At 53.8% G+C, this 17,364-nt stretch overlaps 1 protein-coding gene across 2 annotated transcripts; it reads right to left on the reverse strand.

Annotated features, from left to right (window-relative positions):
• Positions 1 to 235: 235 nt before the first annotated feature.
• Positions 236 to 7,098, reverse strand: BATF2 (basic leucine zipper ATF-like transcription factor 2). 2 transcript variants are annotated; one of them, XM_008532524.2, is made up of 3 exons: positions 6,303 to 7,098; positions 4,840 to 4,944; positions 236 to 2,080 (listed from the first exon to the last, which is right to left on the reverse strand). In XM_008532524.2, exons 1-3 carry the CDS (start codon positions 6,339 to 6,341, stop codon positions 1,406 to 1,408), a joined length of 819 nt encoding a protein of 272 aa, XP_008530746.2. In that variant the 5' UTR covers positions 6,342 to 7,098; the 3' UTR covers positions 236 to 1,405. The 2 variants fall into 2 exon arrangements, with proteins under 2 accessions (XP_008530746.2, XP_008530747.2); XM_008532525.2 differs by having other exon boundaries at positions 236 to 2,077; positions 6,303 to 6,513.
• Between the last annotated feature and the right edge of the window lie 10,266 nt (positions 7,099 to 17,364).

Consider the following 17,364-nt stretch of genomic DNA (forward strand, 5'->3'; position numbering starts at 1 on the left):
GCCATCCACAATCCTGCGACCATCCCACCTACTTTTACTGTGTGACCCTGGGCAAGTCCATCCCATCTCTGGGCCTCAGTTTCCTCGTCTGCAAAATGAGAGGAGCATTAGATTACGAGGTCCACAAGGGATTGCTCACTTCTGAGATTCTAATTCCCTCTTCTTTCAAAGGCCCTTTGGCTTCAACAATATATAATACACTAGAGCTTTAAACAACTGGCCAAAGCAAAAAGAATTGGAAAACACTTTAATTTATTTACCATAACATACATGCCAAGACTTGTGCTCAGCATCCTGGAGTGGGTCAAATACTAGTGTAGTGTCTGTTTACACGTGTGTGAAAATCTGCGTGAAGAGCTGGAGTTTCTGGTCTCAGGTCCCTTACAGCGTTTATCCTGAGTCTGAATGAGAAACCTCCCTTGGAGTAGACACTGCAGCTGAGCTCCACCTGGTCCTGGCCCCTGATCCTCCAGCTGCCATCAAACCGAAGAGCAATGAGGGGCGCTGCTCAGAGAAGCCGAGGGTAATAGGGGTCAGGGGCTGCCCAGGGATGGAGGAGGTCCCAGAGAAGACATGGGTCTCACTGCCACCAGCACTTGCTTAAATGTAACCTGGCACCTGACCCTCCCCTTGCTCTTTCCTCAGGCCTTTTGTGCACGACATGAATGGCTCTCAGGAGTCCCTCATGGCCTTGCGGGGAGGAGGGAGGCAGGGAGCTATTTGGGAATAGCCCGGAGAGCTGACCCTGCAGAATGTTTCTGAAGCCTTGTTATGGCTATGGGGTACCCCGTTCTGTAGAAATCCCAGGGGGGACTATCGCAGGCTTCTCCCATCTTCAACCCACAGATTCAGTTCCTTGGCTCTGAAAACACTGCTGGGGAAGAAGTGGGCTCCTGCTTGGCCACTCCCTAAGCCGCTTCAGCCAGGGTGAGGTTTCAGCAGGGCTCTGCGGCCCTGGGAATCACAAATCAGAAGGGAGAGCCCCTCCCTGCTCCCAGCACTTAAACCTCCTCACACCAGACCTCAGTGTCCAGGACTTCAGCCCCTAGGGTGCCTGGGCCAGGATCCTACCAGGAGAAGGACAACAGATGCTGGTGTTTCAGGTCCCAGGAAAGGCTATGTGACCTTGGACAAGTCACTTGGCTCCTCTGAGCCTCTGTCTCCTTATCTGAAAAAGTGCAGTGATAATCTGGATTTTGCAGGATGACCCTGAGGGTGAAATAAGACAGTGGCAGTGACAGGGCCTGGCAGAGGGTGGGCATGCTGTCATGGCTTCCTTTCCCCGGTGAAATCCTGGGCCAGCTGGTCAGCCAAGAAGGAGAGCCTCCAGTGGCAAGGGAAGAGATGCCTGGGTGCTGAGGGTGCTTCCTGAGCCCAGGGGGCCAGCCCGGCTCTGGGGGCCGGGTTAGAAGTGAACTTGAGCTGAGGAGAGCAGGGGGAAGGCCAGGAGGGGATGGGGGCTAGGATCCACACCCAGGCCTTGCTGGTCTGCTGCTGAGAAGGCAGGCTTGTGCTCCCCGTCCTGCAGACAGGCCAGCCCCAGAGCAGCCAAGGGGCTGTGGGAGGAGGACTCCAGCTTCCTCCTGGTGGGGTGCTCTAGCCCAAGGGGCTGGGGAGGGGCAGCTTGGCCTGGGCTGGGCAGGAGGGCACTGAGGTTGGAGGAGGGTCTCAGCAGGGTGGAGCCAGTGGGCGAGGCAGATTCGACAGGGCTGGAGGAGAGCTGGGCCGAAGACGCAGTGACCGCAGTGGAGCCAAGGGACAGTGAGGGCAGAGGGGCGAGGAGGAGGCCAGGGGAGCCATGCGGATCTGGAGAGAGTTGCTGAGCAGAAGGAGAGTGGCCTGGGGTCTGGAACAGGTCTGGCTGCTCCTGGCAGCCGTGTTGTCCGTGGGGCACACGGCCTGGGGGTGGCCCTGCCTGGGTCCAGCAGCCGGGGGGCGTGGGAGCCAAGCAGGAGGCACAGCCCGTCGGGCACAGGTGCTCATGCACGTGCAGGGTCCGACTCCACCACAGCAGCTCAGCCTGCAGGGCCTGGATCTCCTTCCGCAGGGCGTGGTTGTGTTTCTCCAGCGACTCGTGCTGCTGGAGGGAGAAGCAGATGGGCGGGGAGGGGGATGTCAGCCAGCATCAGGGGCCCAGCATGAGCCATGCTCCCTGCTCCCCCAGGGTCCTCAGCTTAGGGGGAAATATACCACCACCATGCGAATGTCTGAGCTGGGGCCCCTCGGCTACTCTCTGGCCAGCCCTACAACCACCAGCAGGTCCTCCCCATTCCACCTCCTAATGCGGCTCACATCTGCCTGCTCTCCATCCTCACTGCCAATTCTCGGAGCCAGCGGGTCTCTACCAGCCTGCGATCTCCACTCACCTGGGAGCTCCACCAGCCCCCTAACTGGGGTGCCCCCCAAAACCACCCCATTCTCCGGGCCCAGAGGAGCCATTCGGCAACTGTGTCAATAAATGAACAGTAAACCTCTTTAAAGGCTCCCATGACGTCCCATGTGTGTCATAGCCCCAGCTCACACCTCCAGGTTTATCTCTCCGACGTCAGCTGCTCCCCCTCACTTCCTGTCCCTCAGGTGGACTCCGCTTCCTTGCCACATTTCCTGTCTCCTCTGCCTGGACACTCTTGCAGCACACAGCCCCTCGGGGCTAATCCCGATGTGGCCGTCTCGTGGCAACTTGGACATCCTTCTGTCCTGGACACCTTTAGGCCACTTAGAGCCACCGCCAGACCTTCCCAGTGCCCAGAGCTCGCCCACTGAGGCCTGTGGGAGGAGTCCTGGGTACCATTTGACAGGGTGGCAGCACGGGTGTTTTCTATTCAGCATCCCCGAAACAGCATCTGTTAGGTTCTGATCCACTGAACACTGGGTTCTGAGAACCCACAGGGACAATAATCAACGTGCAGTTCTAAACAATCATCGATGACGACAACAATGGGAGAAAATAAAGAAAGAACACTATTTCCACAGCTCATCAGGCTGAATGACACAAAAATGTTACTCAGGACCCAAAGTTCTAACAGGCCTCAAAGGTACCAGCAGCCCCACTCTTAGGCTGGTTTCTGCAGGTGGAATGAGGTTATTAAAACATGTCATTAGGTCACCCATCACCTAAATTCTCCAAAGTCTTCTAGTCACCTTCAGAAATGAGTCACTCACTCACTCACTCATTCATTCATCTGCCCGGCTCCTCTGTGAGAAGGTGAGCCCTGGGGAGCAGGGATGGGTGCGTGGGAGGGATCTGGTCGGCTGTGCTCACAGCTGTCAACGCTTAGAACTGTGCCCATCACACAGGAGACGCTCGATAGGCATTTCTGGAAGGAATGACTAAAGGAAAACACGAAGTCTCTACCCCTGCCAGGCAGGCGCCATCCTGGGCATCAGTCCTCATTCTCGCGACATCTCCAGGGTGCTGCTCTCTCGCCCCATGCTGGCGCTAATTCATTTGCCCGCAATGCCTTTCTTACCTTCGTCTGTTTGGAAAACTCCTATTCATCCTTCAAGACCAGCTCAGACTTCATCTCTCTATCACCTTGATGCTCTTACCTGTGTGTTGCCCCCACCGATGTGTTCCCAGAACACTTTATTCTGACTCTGTCCTTCGCTCCCCAGAGAATTACTGAGTCCCTCCTATTTGTCGGGCACTGTTGTAGGTGACGGGGAAACAGCAGGAAACAGAATACTTCCCTGCCCTCGTGGTGCTTACACTCTGGTGAGGGAGGCAAGCAACAAACATCTAAACATGTAATAGAAAGTCAGTGCTAGCAAGAAAAATAAAGCGGAGTAGCAAGGAGAGGTCTCTTTAGATCAGAAGGTTTAGAAAGGCCCTTCTGAGGAGGTGGCATTTAAGCCAAACAATTGGAAAGAAGGAGGATCTAGCTGGACTGCTGTGTGAGGGCAGAAGGAACAGCCAAGGCAGAGCCCCTGAGGCCGGGTGTGCTCAGCCAGTGAAGGAACAGGGAGAACAGAGTGCAGGATGTTAGGAGAGGAGGTCACACAGGCAGGGGTGAGGGTTGCAGAGAGCACAGGGCCTCTGGGCACAGAGGACTGTGAATTTTACTCATCACTATAAGGACTAACGTGCATGCAGCCCCGAGGGCCAGGTCTGAGCCCAGCTCTTAATCCTCCCCCGGGACGGACTGGTGGTGTCCTCTCTCTCTGCACAGAGGAAGAAGCGGATCTCCAAGGGTCAGGTTACCATCCACGGTCAAGATACCATCCAAGGTCAAGAAGCAAGTGCAGGTGGAGCCCTCCCCTGCCCTACTGGGTTCCTTTGCCTCCTTGAGTCTCCACAAGGGTCCTGCCAGTGGACCTGGATTATCATCCCGATTTTCACATGCGGACAGTGAAGCTCAGTGAGGGAGGTGATCTGCAGCTAATGAGAGCCAGCCCATCTTAACCCTGAACCAGAGCGGTCACAGCGTGGTCTTGGCCACCCGCATCACAACCCTAACAGGCCGGGTGGTTCATCACAGCTCCACCTGCGGGGCAAGGGGCAGCGACCTCCATCTTAAGAATGTCTCAGCTGGGCAGGTGCTGGGTTCTCCTTGTTTCCCTCCACGTCCTGTCTCCTCTCCCTAGACTGGGGACACCCTGAAGGTAGAGCCGGCCGCGGAGGCACCTTTGTGTCCCTGGAGCCCAGCGTGGATCTGGCACACAGTGTGCACTCAGCACCCAGGAATTTCCCAATCTCAGCCGATGAGCCCTTTCCTCCTCCCAAACCCAGGCGGCCGGGGAACACACGGCAAAGTAGGGGAAACTGCTCATAGGCGGATGGAGAAGAGGTGGCCGGGCCAGGTAGGTGGAGTCAGGGTCGGGAAGGCAGGCGCCCCCCACCTGGTGCAGGGCGTCCGCCTTGTCCGTGTGCTTCTGCCGGCTGCGCTGGGCGGCGGCCCGGTTCTTCTGTTTCTTCTTCAGCTGCCTCTGATGCTCCTCTGGGTCCTGCAGGGCATGAGGCGGAGGGCTCAGGGTCCAAGCAGGGGCTCAGGGTCCAAGCAGGGGCTTGCGGCCTCCCTTCTGAGGTCTATAAAGCCACGCCCTTCTGGCTCCCCGCCCCCTCGCGCCTACACACCCCAACGGGGCACACACACCCCATCGCTGGCACAGCACATCTGGTCGGAATGCCTGCCTCACCCACATGTCCTACTCACGGTTCACATTGGGGGAGGACAATCGAGGAAGCTGGGAGCCTGCTGGTTGAACCCAGACAAGACTGACTTCACACCCACTCTCTCCTTACCGGCCCTGTCGCTCTGGGCAAGCCACTTGCTTCTCTGAGCTGAGCCGCCTCATCCATACCTGTGCCTTCTTCACAGCCCATAAAGCAGGCAGCCCCAGGCCAGCCCCCAGCCAGGGGTTAATAAAGGTCAGCCCCTGTCTTCTGAGTCTGCTATCCTCCAGGTCAAGGTGTTGGGTTGCCTAGCCCTAAGCTCCGTGTGTGAGGGCAGGGCCCAGGTCTGATTCCAGTCTCCGTGCCCAGCTTGTGCCGAAGCTGATCTTTACTTACTTGACAAATATTTATTGAGCACCTACTGTGTGCCCAGCACTGACTGAGGGGACACTGCAGTGAACAAAACAGGCAAAACTCCCTGACCAAGTGTAGGGGGGCTGCAACCTCGAATGAATGAATCAAGAGTCCTTTTGACAGGAGAGTGGACTCAAAGGTTGGCAGCTGCGACCCTCCCCTCCCCCAGACCCCAAATTAGGGAGTCCATGAAACTTACATGAAATATTTAACCCAAAAGTGCGGAGCTTTGGAAGGTCAGGTAAGAGGGGATGTTGGAGACCCCGCAGCCGAACCCCCCCTCCACAGGCCCCTCCGGGAGGTGTGTTCGGAGTGTAGGGAGCTCAGGCAAGACCCTGGCCTCCCTGGCTGAGGTCTCTACGCTCCTAGGTTCACTGCCACAGCAGGCCCATTCCAGGTGCTGGGGGGAGGGGCCGGGAGACTGGAGCCTGGGGGAAAAACCGGCGGTGAGAGAAGGGGGCAGGTTTCTGTGCCCGGGTCCAGCAGGAGAAGGCTCCCGTGAGGGCAGTGAGGCCAGGACAGGTGGGTTAGGAGAGAGCGGTATTCAGAGGCCAAGTTCTAAGCTGGAGGCTAGATCTGCAATATGAGAGCTGGAAAGCCTTCTTTCCAATCCCGGGGAAACTGAGGCCCAGAGAGGGCGTGTGTGGAGCCCACGGTACACAGCCCATGTGCACAGAGCTGGGACTAGGAGCTCTGACCGCATCCCTCCCTGCCTGGGCACTGGGGCTCCCCGGCACGTCCCCTTCTCATTCCTGGCCCCGGCCCCTGTACTCACCGTCCGGGCCAGCAGCTCGTCCCCCGCGCAGAGACGCATGGCTTGGGCAGGGGTGCAGAGGCTCACATCCGAGGTGTTCCTCGTCCGCTGTGACCTCCCAGTGCCCTCTGGGGGCCCAAGGAAGTGGAAGCTCTTTAAATCACCAGTGACCACTCCGCCCCCGGCACGCCAAGTTTCAGTTTCTCCTAAAGCCACCGGCTGCTCAGAATCCCTGGCTAGGGTTGGCTCACGTGGCTGGAATTTCCTAACATGAACTGGCCTTCCGGTTGGGCCCCTTCTCTGGGAGGAGGAGGGTGGCCGGAGGACGGAGCCCTATGGCCAGGTGTGGGGAGGGAGGGCAGGCTGCCAGGGACAGAGCCGAGAGGAGAAGCCAATGGGGGACCGAGGGCTCCTGTGGGATATGAGAGTGTCTCTGGGCTCTGGAATTGGAGGAGCCCAGGCTCACAGCCCACCTCTGGTGCATTGGAGCTGTGCAGCTCTGAGAAGGCGATTCACCCTCTCTGAGCCTTAGGTCTCTCATCTGGAAAGGGTGGGGGATGATACAAACATCCCCTCACAGGCTTGATGTAGGAACCAAGCAAGATAATACAAGCACCCCCAAACCCTCTGAGACCCATGTTGAGGCATGTCTGCAGAAGTAATCAATGGCCCTAAAAGAGGATGGATAAAGGACTGTGTTTTCATTTCACAGACCACGCAGCAGTAGAGACAGTAAACATCCAGCAGTCAGGAGCACAGCTTCCAAGCTATGTGACTTGGGTATGTCATTCACCTTTCTATGCCTTTGTTTCCAAATCTGTGAAGTGGGGATACAAATAATTTTTTTGTGACTGTTAGATGAATTAAGGCAGGTAAGGCACCTGAAACCACACCTGGTACAGAGGAAGGGCTCGACAGATATTTGCAATTATGACCTGATGGGAGATTCAAAGCTGCGCTTAACATCGCTCCTACAAGCCCACAACATCCACGTGTATGAAAATAACAAGCTGCGCAACCTAATTTCTGTAAAGGTTAATAATATGGGTACATAAATATGTAATAAATGTATAAAAATGTGCATAGGAATGAGAAACACAAAATTCGGAGAGTGGTGGCCTCAGTGGGGGGCTGAGGGGGACACACAGGGACTTCAGCTGCGTCTGGTGTCTTGTTGCTGAGACTGTGGGAACACAGTTCTCTGTGATTACATTCTATCTACACTTTGGGGGGCACCTGAAGTGTTTCATAATAAAACTTCTATTAAAGACTTGGCGAACCCTACAGCCCCAGGCAAACCTGCACAGTTGTTGTCCCTCTGAGAGAGACCATGCTGGTGAGGGACATCTGTTCGGGGGTGGAGCCCTCTCCAACAGCCCTCTCCAAGAACCTCATGGCAACTGATGAGCAATGTATTCCTGTGGTCTGGTGACAAGAGCATCTGGGGGTTGTACTTGCATCCTCAGGGCTTAAGACTGATGGTGTGAGATCACAGGAATGGCAGATACTGTGGGTCTGATCTTCTGAGAAGTAATGGTGTCCTGGAGTACTGTGTTGAGTTCACAGCAGCCTCTGAGCTTATTAGAAAAGAGCACTGCAATTGATTAACAATGTCTGCCATGCCATGATTGATTAGTGATGTCTGTCACGAGTAGGGCATGGAGAGTAAGGGTTCCCTGCTATGTCTAGCGCCGGCTGTGCAACCATTTGGGCTTTAGAGTCAGAAGATGTGACTGACTCCTGGCACTCTATTCACCAGGTCCATTGCCTGGAGCCTCAGCATTCTCAGTGTATGCTGGGGATGACAAAGAAATCAGACTGATTTTACAAAGTTGTTTTGAAGATGAAGCAGAACGGGATGGGAAGAAAGCTCTTTGCACACAGTGTTGTAAAGCACTATCCAGCTGGAATCCATTCTCATTCCCGAGATTTATGGAAACGCAGGATTAATGCAGGCTCATAATTTAAAAGGCCTGGGTGGGCAAGATTGGGCCTGACAGCTGGGCCTGGCCCTCCTTGCTGGTGAGGGGCCTGGGAACAGAGGCTGAAGTGCGGCACACCATGCAGAGAAGCAGCCCCAATTTCTCTGAATTATTTTTGTTTTCCAGAGACCATGAGGGCCGGGGCATCTTGCCTGAGGCGGGCACCCAAGGGGCTCATTAAGCCAGTCCATGAGCTCCACGGGGAGGGATCTGGGCCAACCCCACGCATGATGTAACCAAGAAAAAACATCTGGGGGGATGTGGCTGGGGCCCACGTGCCCCCCCCCCCACCATCCCCAGCCTCAGACCTGAACCCCCTAGTCTTCCCCTCTCAAGACCCTGGCTTCAAGTGGCAGAGAGACAGCCAGCAAGCGTTCTGGGCCCTCCCAGGAGGCCGGAGCCCTGGAGGAAGAAGGAAGCGTTTCTGGCTTCATCTGCCTGAGGAACGACAGGGAGGGAGGGACACGGAGTGGGTAATGTTTAACCAGGAATGGCTGTGCAGGCTTCCCCGCAGAGCTGGATGTCCTCCCAGGCTGGCAGGGCGGGCTTCAGGGCCGTCCAGTCCAACCTCTCGCTCAGAAGGTGAGGAAACTAATGCCCAGAAGGCCGGGTGGCCCTGCGGGAGGGGGCAGAGCTGGAGGGAGGACACACCTCTCTCCTCTAAGCCCTCAGTCCTTCTCCGCACCCAGTGTAGAAGGGCCTGCTCTAGAAGTTCAAAGCCTGCAGCCCCGTGGGTGGAGGCTCGGAGGCCTCCCAAAACCAGAGCTGCAGACTGAGCTCCTGGGCAGCAGGATTCCTGCCTGTCTTGGTCCCTCAAGCATGCCCAATGCCTCAAGCACTGCTTCTACATAATAGGTGCTCAATTAATGAATAAAGGAATGGAAGTCCAGTAGGCAGCTTGCTGAGAACCCCAAAACCTTCTTGGATAAGTAAAGAAACTTCTGCTTTACTCATTCCCACAGGACCTGGGTTCCTGGGGGACTCTCCCTAACCAGCCTCTTCATTTTACCAGTGAGGAAACTGAGGCACAGGAAGGGGATGGTCGCATGGCTGGTTTGGGACGAGCTAGTGCACTGATACATGCTAGCTGTCTCAATTCCTGTCCCAATTCCCTCCCACACCTCTTGGGGTTGGAGAGATGCCAGGGGTCTCCAGCTGCCCAGGATGAGGACCCTCTTTCTAGAACCCCCCACCATATGCACCCCTTTGTTTGAGGCCTGGTCTCCATGGCGCACCTCACAGGAGCTTCAGATGATGGATAGTAGAGAAAGAGGCCAGTGGCCGCTGAGGGTGCTGAGGCTGGCTACTGACTTCCCACAGGCAACTATGGATGGGCCCGCATGGGAGTTGAGCTAAGCTGAGACAAGTTTTCAACCCAGTGGAGTGTGGGACACGCCCAGCACATCGATGGCAGGGCAGGGCAGGAGGGTGACGGCCTTCTGCCTCTGTGGGGGCATCTGCAGTGGGCACGGGGCACTTCCTGTTGGGGAGATCAGAGAAGGGGCTCTTCGGGAAGGACACTGAAGGATGGGTGGGCTCCATCCCAGGCCTGGAACTTGATCTTGAGCAAGTGACTTAGCTAACCTCTTTATGCCTCATCTGTAAAATAGGCTAATAATATAAGGAGTTGACGAAGTGAGATATACAAAGGGCTTAGAACAGTGCCCGGCACACAGTAAGCCACATAAACATCTGTTACACTTTCAACAAAGGCATTCAATAAATATTTGATGAATTTTTGTTCACTTATCGTCAGGCTTGTATTTTATTCCATTATTATTAATTTTAAAGAAAAAATGGTGGAGTGTAAGAACAGAGATGAGATTTTTTTCTTTTTTTAATTTTATTTATTTATTTATTTATTTTGTGAGGAAGATCAGCCCTGAGCTAACATCTGCTGCCAATCCTCCTCTTTTTGCTGAGGAAGACTGGCCCTGAGCTAACATCCGTGCCCATCTTCCTCTACTTTATACGTGGGACGCCTGCCACAGCATGGCTTGCCAAGCGGTGCCATGTCCGCACCCGGGATCCGAACCAGTGAACCCCGGGCTGCCAAAGCGGAACATGGGCACTTAACGGCTGCACCACCGGGCTGGCCCTGAGATTTTTTTTTTTCTAATGAAATACTTTTTTAATGAAAAAAAAGTTCATGACTGTGTCCACAGGTAAGAAGCAGCACTTAATATCTGATGTAAATTGATTAAAATTTCCCATGCTTACAAAGGAGTCTCAATAAAAGATGGGAAATTAGGGTTCTCTGGATTCTTAGTTTTATAAATGATCTAAGTCAAGCTTAAGATACTAACAAGTCTAGAGCATACCAGCTTCAGGCATGGCTGGATCATGATGCCCAAACAATGTCATCAGGAGTCAATGTCTTATCCTGTGTGCTCTCTTCTGGGCTGGGTACACTCTCAGGCAGGGCCCGCTCATGGTAGTAAGATGGCCACCAGAGACACCAGCTTAGCTGCCCCAGGAGCGGAACACATCCCTCCACCCCCTGCCACTTTCCCAAGTTTCAACAAAGGTCGCAGGCCTGGCTCTCCTGGTCTGGCTCGAGTCATGTGGCTGATTCCTGATATCAGCCACTGTGGCCAGGAGGTAAGGTGAGATGGGCAAGGCCAGGGTCCAGGCCCTTCGTGGAGCCCAGGGGAGAGGGTCAGCCCCATGTTAACCAGAGGGTGGGGAAGGGCAACTCCCCAAGGGCATCGGGGTGCTGTTGGCGGGAGAAGGGAGAATGGACGCTACGCTGACACCAGCCCCGTGGCTCCGATTCAGATTTGAGGAAGCTGCCGCTCAGCGGTACATCCCTTGGGCGAGTCACATCCCCAGGTGGGACAGACTCGATGTCCCACGTGTCTCTGACACCAAGTCCGACGCTCTCTCTTCCCGTTACTTCACAGGAACCCGCGAGCCAGAAAACAAAGCCTGGCTGAGGGGAAGGTTCCAGACGAACTGAATGCTGGGCATGGACTGGGGGCTGCGACGTTGTGGGGACTCCCCCGGGTGCAAGCAGGAAAGGAGTGACTTTCACTTCAGCACACACCTTGTGAGCACTCATTCAAGCTGGAAGCTGCAAACAGCCGGGCCTCCCAGCAACTGGGGGACTTCACCAGGCTCTGTGACACCATCGCTGCCCAGTTCTCAGCGGGAGCTGGCGCACGTTCCCACCCCAGTCCCGCCAGACCTCTGCTGCCTCCAAAGCTTTGTGCCTCTGATTCTCTGCTATTCCTTTAACATCACGGTTTTCTGGGAAGCTGACTCCAAATTCTGGAAGTGGGCAGGCGGTATAAATAAGAAACAGCCGAGTGCTGAAGTGTCAGGGAGCTTCCCAAGCTTTGCGGCATGTGCCAGTGGTGACCACAGCTCCTGGATTTTCCTAGGTGGTCCAAGTCCCAGACAGGCTTGGGTTCAAATCTCTGCTCTGCCACTTCTAGCTGTGTGACCTTGGATAAGGTCCTTGGTCTCTCTGGGCCTCAGTTTCCTTGTCTGTAAAATGAGGATAATAGCCTTGCTTTGCCAGGGCTGTCATGACCACCGAAGCCACATATGGAAAGTGGTCACCAGCGAGTTCCCTCCTGTCTCAGTGGCCCTCACTGGGCCTCCCTTGTGGTGTCACATTCCCAATGTCCACTGCAGATGGCAGAGAAGCCCAGGCTGGGCCCCCTGCTGAGATCCCAGACACTGGAGAGAAAGGACTGTCACCCCAGCCTTCAAGGGAGCCTTTCTACTCCTCGAACGGCTTTCTCTCTTCCTACCTTCTCTGGAGGTGCCCACAAGAGCTCTGAGAGACAGAAAGGGCTCCCTCAGAGGCCAGTGCGGGGAAGCGGCCGGCCAGGTCATGAGCAAGGGCCTGCAGGGCCAGGGTTGGGTGGGGGATAAAGCCCAACCCAGCGTGGCCAGCCACTCGCAAGCAACAGACAGGAGTGCGCTCGCCTTGACCGACTCGGCCCGAAGAGTGGACCAAGGGTGCCAAGAGCTTTGGCGAGGCAGGTTGGCAGTCAGTCATGGTCAGAGGATTCTAGAGGGCCGGCCCGGTAGCGCAGCGGCTAAGTTTGCACGTTCTGCTTCTCAGTGGCCCAGGGTTCGCCGGTTCAGATCCCGGGTGCCGACATGGCATGGTTTGGCACGCCATACTGTAGTAGGCGTCCAATGTATAAAGTAGAGGAAGATGGGCATGGATGTTAGCTCAGGGCCAGGCTTCCTCAGCAAAAAAAAAGAGGAAGACAGAAGTAGTTAGCTCAGGGCTAATCTTCTTCAAAAAAAAAAAAAAAAAAAAAAGAGGATTCTAGAGATCATCCATCCAGTCCCCTTGCTTTACTCCTGGAGAAATTGAGGTTCAGCAAGAGGAGGGGACGTGGCCTAGTGCAAGGAGGCGGCAGAGCAGGCAGACTGGGTTCTGCAGCGGCCCTGGCATGCTGTTCCCATCTTACTCCTCGCTGATCCAGCTAACATGTCCCAGCTCTGCAGTGGAAATATCGGGGACATGTCAGCCTTCGAAGGGCAGGGAGCCTTCACACCTGGTGGAAACCTGCTGTGGGGCAGCAAGGAAAGAACTACTGAGCCACGCTGAAGCGCCACCGAAGATGGGGCCTCCCACAGGTCCGGGGCCAGGGTTCCTGAAGCAGGTTTGGGGGCCCATCCAGAAGAAAGGCTAGGATGGGGTCCCAGGAGAACGAGTTCACCTGCAGCTCACGTGCTACCACTGTTTCCTCGGATGTAAAATGGAGGAAAGTGACAACTGAGCTTTCCGGGCCCCTCTTGCTGTGGTTGGAGGCTGGGGCCAGCCTGAGGCCTTGTGGGAGATGGACACCTCTGAGCCCAAGGAGTCTGTGCCATTTGAGTGAACAGAGGGGGCTTTTTACCGAACAAGGGGCTGAACCTTGAACTAAGGGTGGCTGTGTGGGCACAGGAGCCCTGGGTTCCTCTCCTGGCACTACCACTCACCTGCCTCCCACTCCAGGCCTCAGCTCCCTCTCGGGACACCCGTGGGGAGGGGGTGCCTATGAGATGCCCTCCTCGGTTTGAGCCTGGTCTGGGAGTTGGCATCTGTGGGATCTCGGAGGGCGGGGACCATGTCTGCCTTGGTCTGGGGGCAGAGAAGCCTGGTGGTTGGAACAAGGCTGACAGGCTCTGATGCTTTCTGGCTGAGTGAGCAGCTAGAAAGCAGTTAACAGACCCTCCACCTCTGTGCCTTTTACTCAACAGATATTAACGGAGCAGCTACTGTGTGGCAGGCCCTGTTCTAGGGTCTGGAAGACATCTGTTTAAAAAGAAAAGGATCCAATACCAGAGGCAGAGGGTCCAGGGAGGGGGAATGGAGGAAAGCGATCAAAAGATACAAACTTCCAGGGGCTGGCCTGGTTGCCTAGTGGTTAAGTTCAGCGTGCTCTGCTTTGGCAGCCCAGGTTCAGTTCCAGGGCGCAGACCTACACCACTCATCTGTCAGTGGCCATGCTGTGGCAGCGACCCACATACCAAAAAAAGAGGAAGATTGGCACAGATGTTAGCGTGGGGCGAATCTTCCTCTGCAAAAAAAGAAAAACAAAAGATATAAACTCCCAGTTATAAGATAACTAAGTACTAGGGATGTAATGTACCATATGACTACCAAAATGAATGCAGCTGTACCATACACAGGGAAGTTGTTAAGACAGTAAATCCTAAGAGTTCTCACCAGAAGAACATTTTTTTCCTTTTCACAATGTATGTAAACCAAACCATCATGCTGTATGCCTTACATTTATACAGTGATGTATGTCAATTAGTTTTCAATAAAACCAGAAAAAAAAATATCCCAATCCCTGCCCTGGTGGAGCTTCCGTTCTAGCGGGGATGGGGGTGGGGAGGGCAAGGTAATACCTCAGGGGAATCATACAGGCTGGCGGAAGGCCCTGCGTGTCACAGCGAGTATGAAGCACAGTAGAGCGTTTGGGGAATGTGAGTGGGGGGCTGGGCACTTTCAGATGTAAACAGGGTGGTCAGGCTGGGCCTCATGGAGACATTTGAACATAAAAAGGTTTTGAGATATTGGACATAATTTGAGAGAAGAACTGAAGAGAGGGAGGTGACAGGGAGGTAGGGGTTAGGGGCAGTGGGAATGCGCTGGCCTGGTGTCTTGAAGGATTGGTAATGGGACGGGGGAGCAGGTGATCGGGGGCAGAGAGCCTGGCAGGGGGCATCACGTAGGCCACTGGAGACCTGGGGCTCGAACTCTGAAAGACACAGGGAGCACCCAGTGGACAGCGGGGGGCTGGGAGCAGAGAGGCTGCTGCAGCCGTCTGGGTGACTGGGGACCCTGGCTCACCCGTCGGGTGGAGATGATCGGTATCTGGCTCTCCTGCTGCTGCGTGAAGGCCCAGCATCTCCTCCCCCGCATTCCCAGCCAGGCCCCGTGGGGACAAGAGGCATCGGCACAGCCTGGCCTGGAGGATGCCACAGGCACAGGAGAGGTGGACGTGGATGCGGTTGCTGGAAGAGCTGAGATTTTGGAGTCCTTCCCTACTCCTAAGGTTCTGGAGAGGACTGAGGATGTCATGTATCCTCGGGTGGCTGGCAGGGGTGTGAGTAACAGCTCATTTTGCCATCTGGAAGTTCGAGAGGACACCTCCTCAGCCTCCTACATGAGGCAGCTGGGCTGAGACCTCTAATGAGGATGCTTGAACACTGACTTGCCATTTGAGGCATTCAGCTGCCGCCTGTATGTTGGACACACACACTGGGGACAGGGCCACCCTTGGATACTTAAAGCCCAGGATCCGAACAGGCGAAACTCTGGGCTGCTGAAGCGGAGCGTGCGAACTCAACCCCTCGGCCACGGGGCCAGCCCCCAACCTTTCAGTTCTTTGTTTACTAATTAGTAGGACAAAACCTACACTTGGGTATGCTGCCACCAAGTGCTGGCTGGTGCTTCTGTCATGTGCACACGGTCCAAAAAATAAAACTTGTATCACAGAGGTGTCTCACTAGAGAGAAAAACAGGATTTCTCTTATCAAAACGGTAACTTTATTTTAAACAACCTCACATAAACATTATAGTTTGAAAGAATCAAATAGAAAATTCATCTAGAACAAGTTTAAAATATTTATATATACAAAGAAATACTTAGGTATACTTCTTGCTAATGCTGAATGATCAGCAATTATAACCCAAGCAAGGTCTTCTCCCCGGGCGTTTGTTGTTGTTCCAGAATAAACAGTTTTGTTATTTTTCCTTTAGGGACATAAAAGTAAAGTGGGACTTCATAAAAATCAGGAAGTGGGACAGCTGGGATCAGAAAGACTCTACCTCTTACAAGTAAAATGATAATGCCACATTTTCCTCCCCAGACACTGGGAAACCACACCTTTTTAAGAGGCACCCAGAACCCTATCCTCGAGTTACAATCCGCTTACTGAGCCCCAAGAAACTCTCCCGTCAAAGGCGGGTTTCGCAGCTGTAAGATTTGGGTGTTTTAATTATTCTTTCTTGTGAATGTATATACTCAGTTATACAAAACTACAGCTCTATAGATCATCTTTTCCAGTTTTTGTACAAAGGTATTCCCCATAGATTTTCTTTCCTTAACAGCACTCTTTCCTCCTTCCCACGAGAAATGAAAATACGCCTGTCACTAGGCCCCTACCTTTTGTCTTTAAAAGCCCCCCCCACCTCACCCCAGATTTCTAGCTACTGGCGATTATCATTCAAAAGGTGAATAGTTACTTCCTGGTCTCCCACTGTTTCACAGAGCTTCCAGGTTGTTCTTTTAATTGCTATTCCTTGTTGTCCCACTGTGTGGCCCCGAGGGAGCTCCAACTACAGTCTGGACAGGGCGGGGCTTTGACCCTGACACTGAGACAAGGATTTCAACGCTCGTGGCAGCAGTAAAGTAAAACAATCCAGAAGTGGTTAAGGTAATCATTTGAAGTTTCCCTCAAACCGACTCCAGAGTTAACAGTCGAATTGCAGCGATTTTCAAACTTTGTGACTCAAACTCTCCGGGGTACACACATCCATATTAAGATCTGAAACAAACGTTTCAACACTACCTGTTTGCTTCAAGGGCAAAGGCAGCAATGTCTTCTGTTCTGTTCATTCTACTCAATTTTTGCTAATGCTACAAGGCTGAACCACATGAAACCGATATCTTTGAAGTCAAAATGGTCAAATACAGGCGATTTCCTATGGTTCAACTTATTTGTGACGCCAAAGTAATTTCACAATCTACTTAATGGGCCGCATCCCATAGCTTGAAAAACATTGTTTAGCGAGTTGTTATTTTTAAAATTAAAATAGGGTTGAAATGCACTTTTTTTTACTTCATATGGCACGAACGTGTTTCCACGCAGGGGCGGTATTACTCCACCTCACTCTTCTGAAAAGCTTCATGGAACCCACTCGCGGACCGAAGTTTGAGTAACTGATCCCCCTGAAAGCACTTAGGTTTTTCCCAATTTCTTGCTGTTCCACACCACGCCACAGACAACTTCCTTGCCCCAAGCGTTCCTGCACTGATGCTGGAATTTCTGCAGCAGAGACTCATGCAGGCAGGACAGCAGGCACACTGTGATCTTAGTCGTGTCTCAAAGCCTTTGAACAGGAGTTACGCCCACTTTCTTCCCTGGTGTGTGCTTGGTGGAGGGTAAAGGGTGCTGACCGAGGGGGGACCCCTTCTGTCCAGCTCGCATTGGTCCACAACCTTCTCCTGCAGGATGGGAAGCTCCAGATGGCTCCAGACCTCTCCCTCTCTAGATAAACACCATCCAGGGACCCAGAAAAGCAGTGCACTCTACTGTCGACCAGACCTGAGTTTAAATGGCTGCCCAAGCTCTTTAAACTCTCTGACGCTACTGTCTCATCTACAAAGAGGAAACAAACCTCTCAGGGTTGCTGGGGGGGGGGGGGGGTGAAGTAGGAAGGGTGGAGTGCTTTATAAACAATTACACAGAAGTTAGCCATCACCTTCAGCTCTGGCCTGACTCTTGTTTCCCACGCATCAAACACAACCTACTCAGGGCTGCCTACTCCCATTTACCCCACAGAGGGCTGGGAGAAGGGCTCAAAATAAGACAATAAGGCTCACCCTTGTGAGTTTTCCACCTGCCTAGTCCCTGGCCTC

The sequence above is a fragment of the Equus przewalskii genome, chromosome 11 (genome assembly GCF_037783145.1).
Source record: "Equus przewalskii isolate Varuska chromosome 11, EquPr2, whole genome shotgun sequence".
Lineage (NCBI taxonomy): Eukaryota > Metazoa > Chordata > Mammalia > Perissodactyla > Equidae > Equus > Equus przewalskii.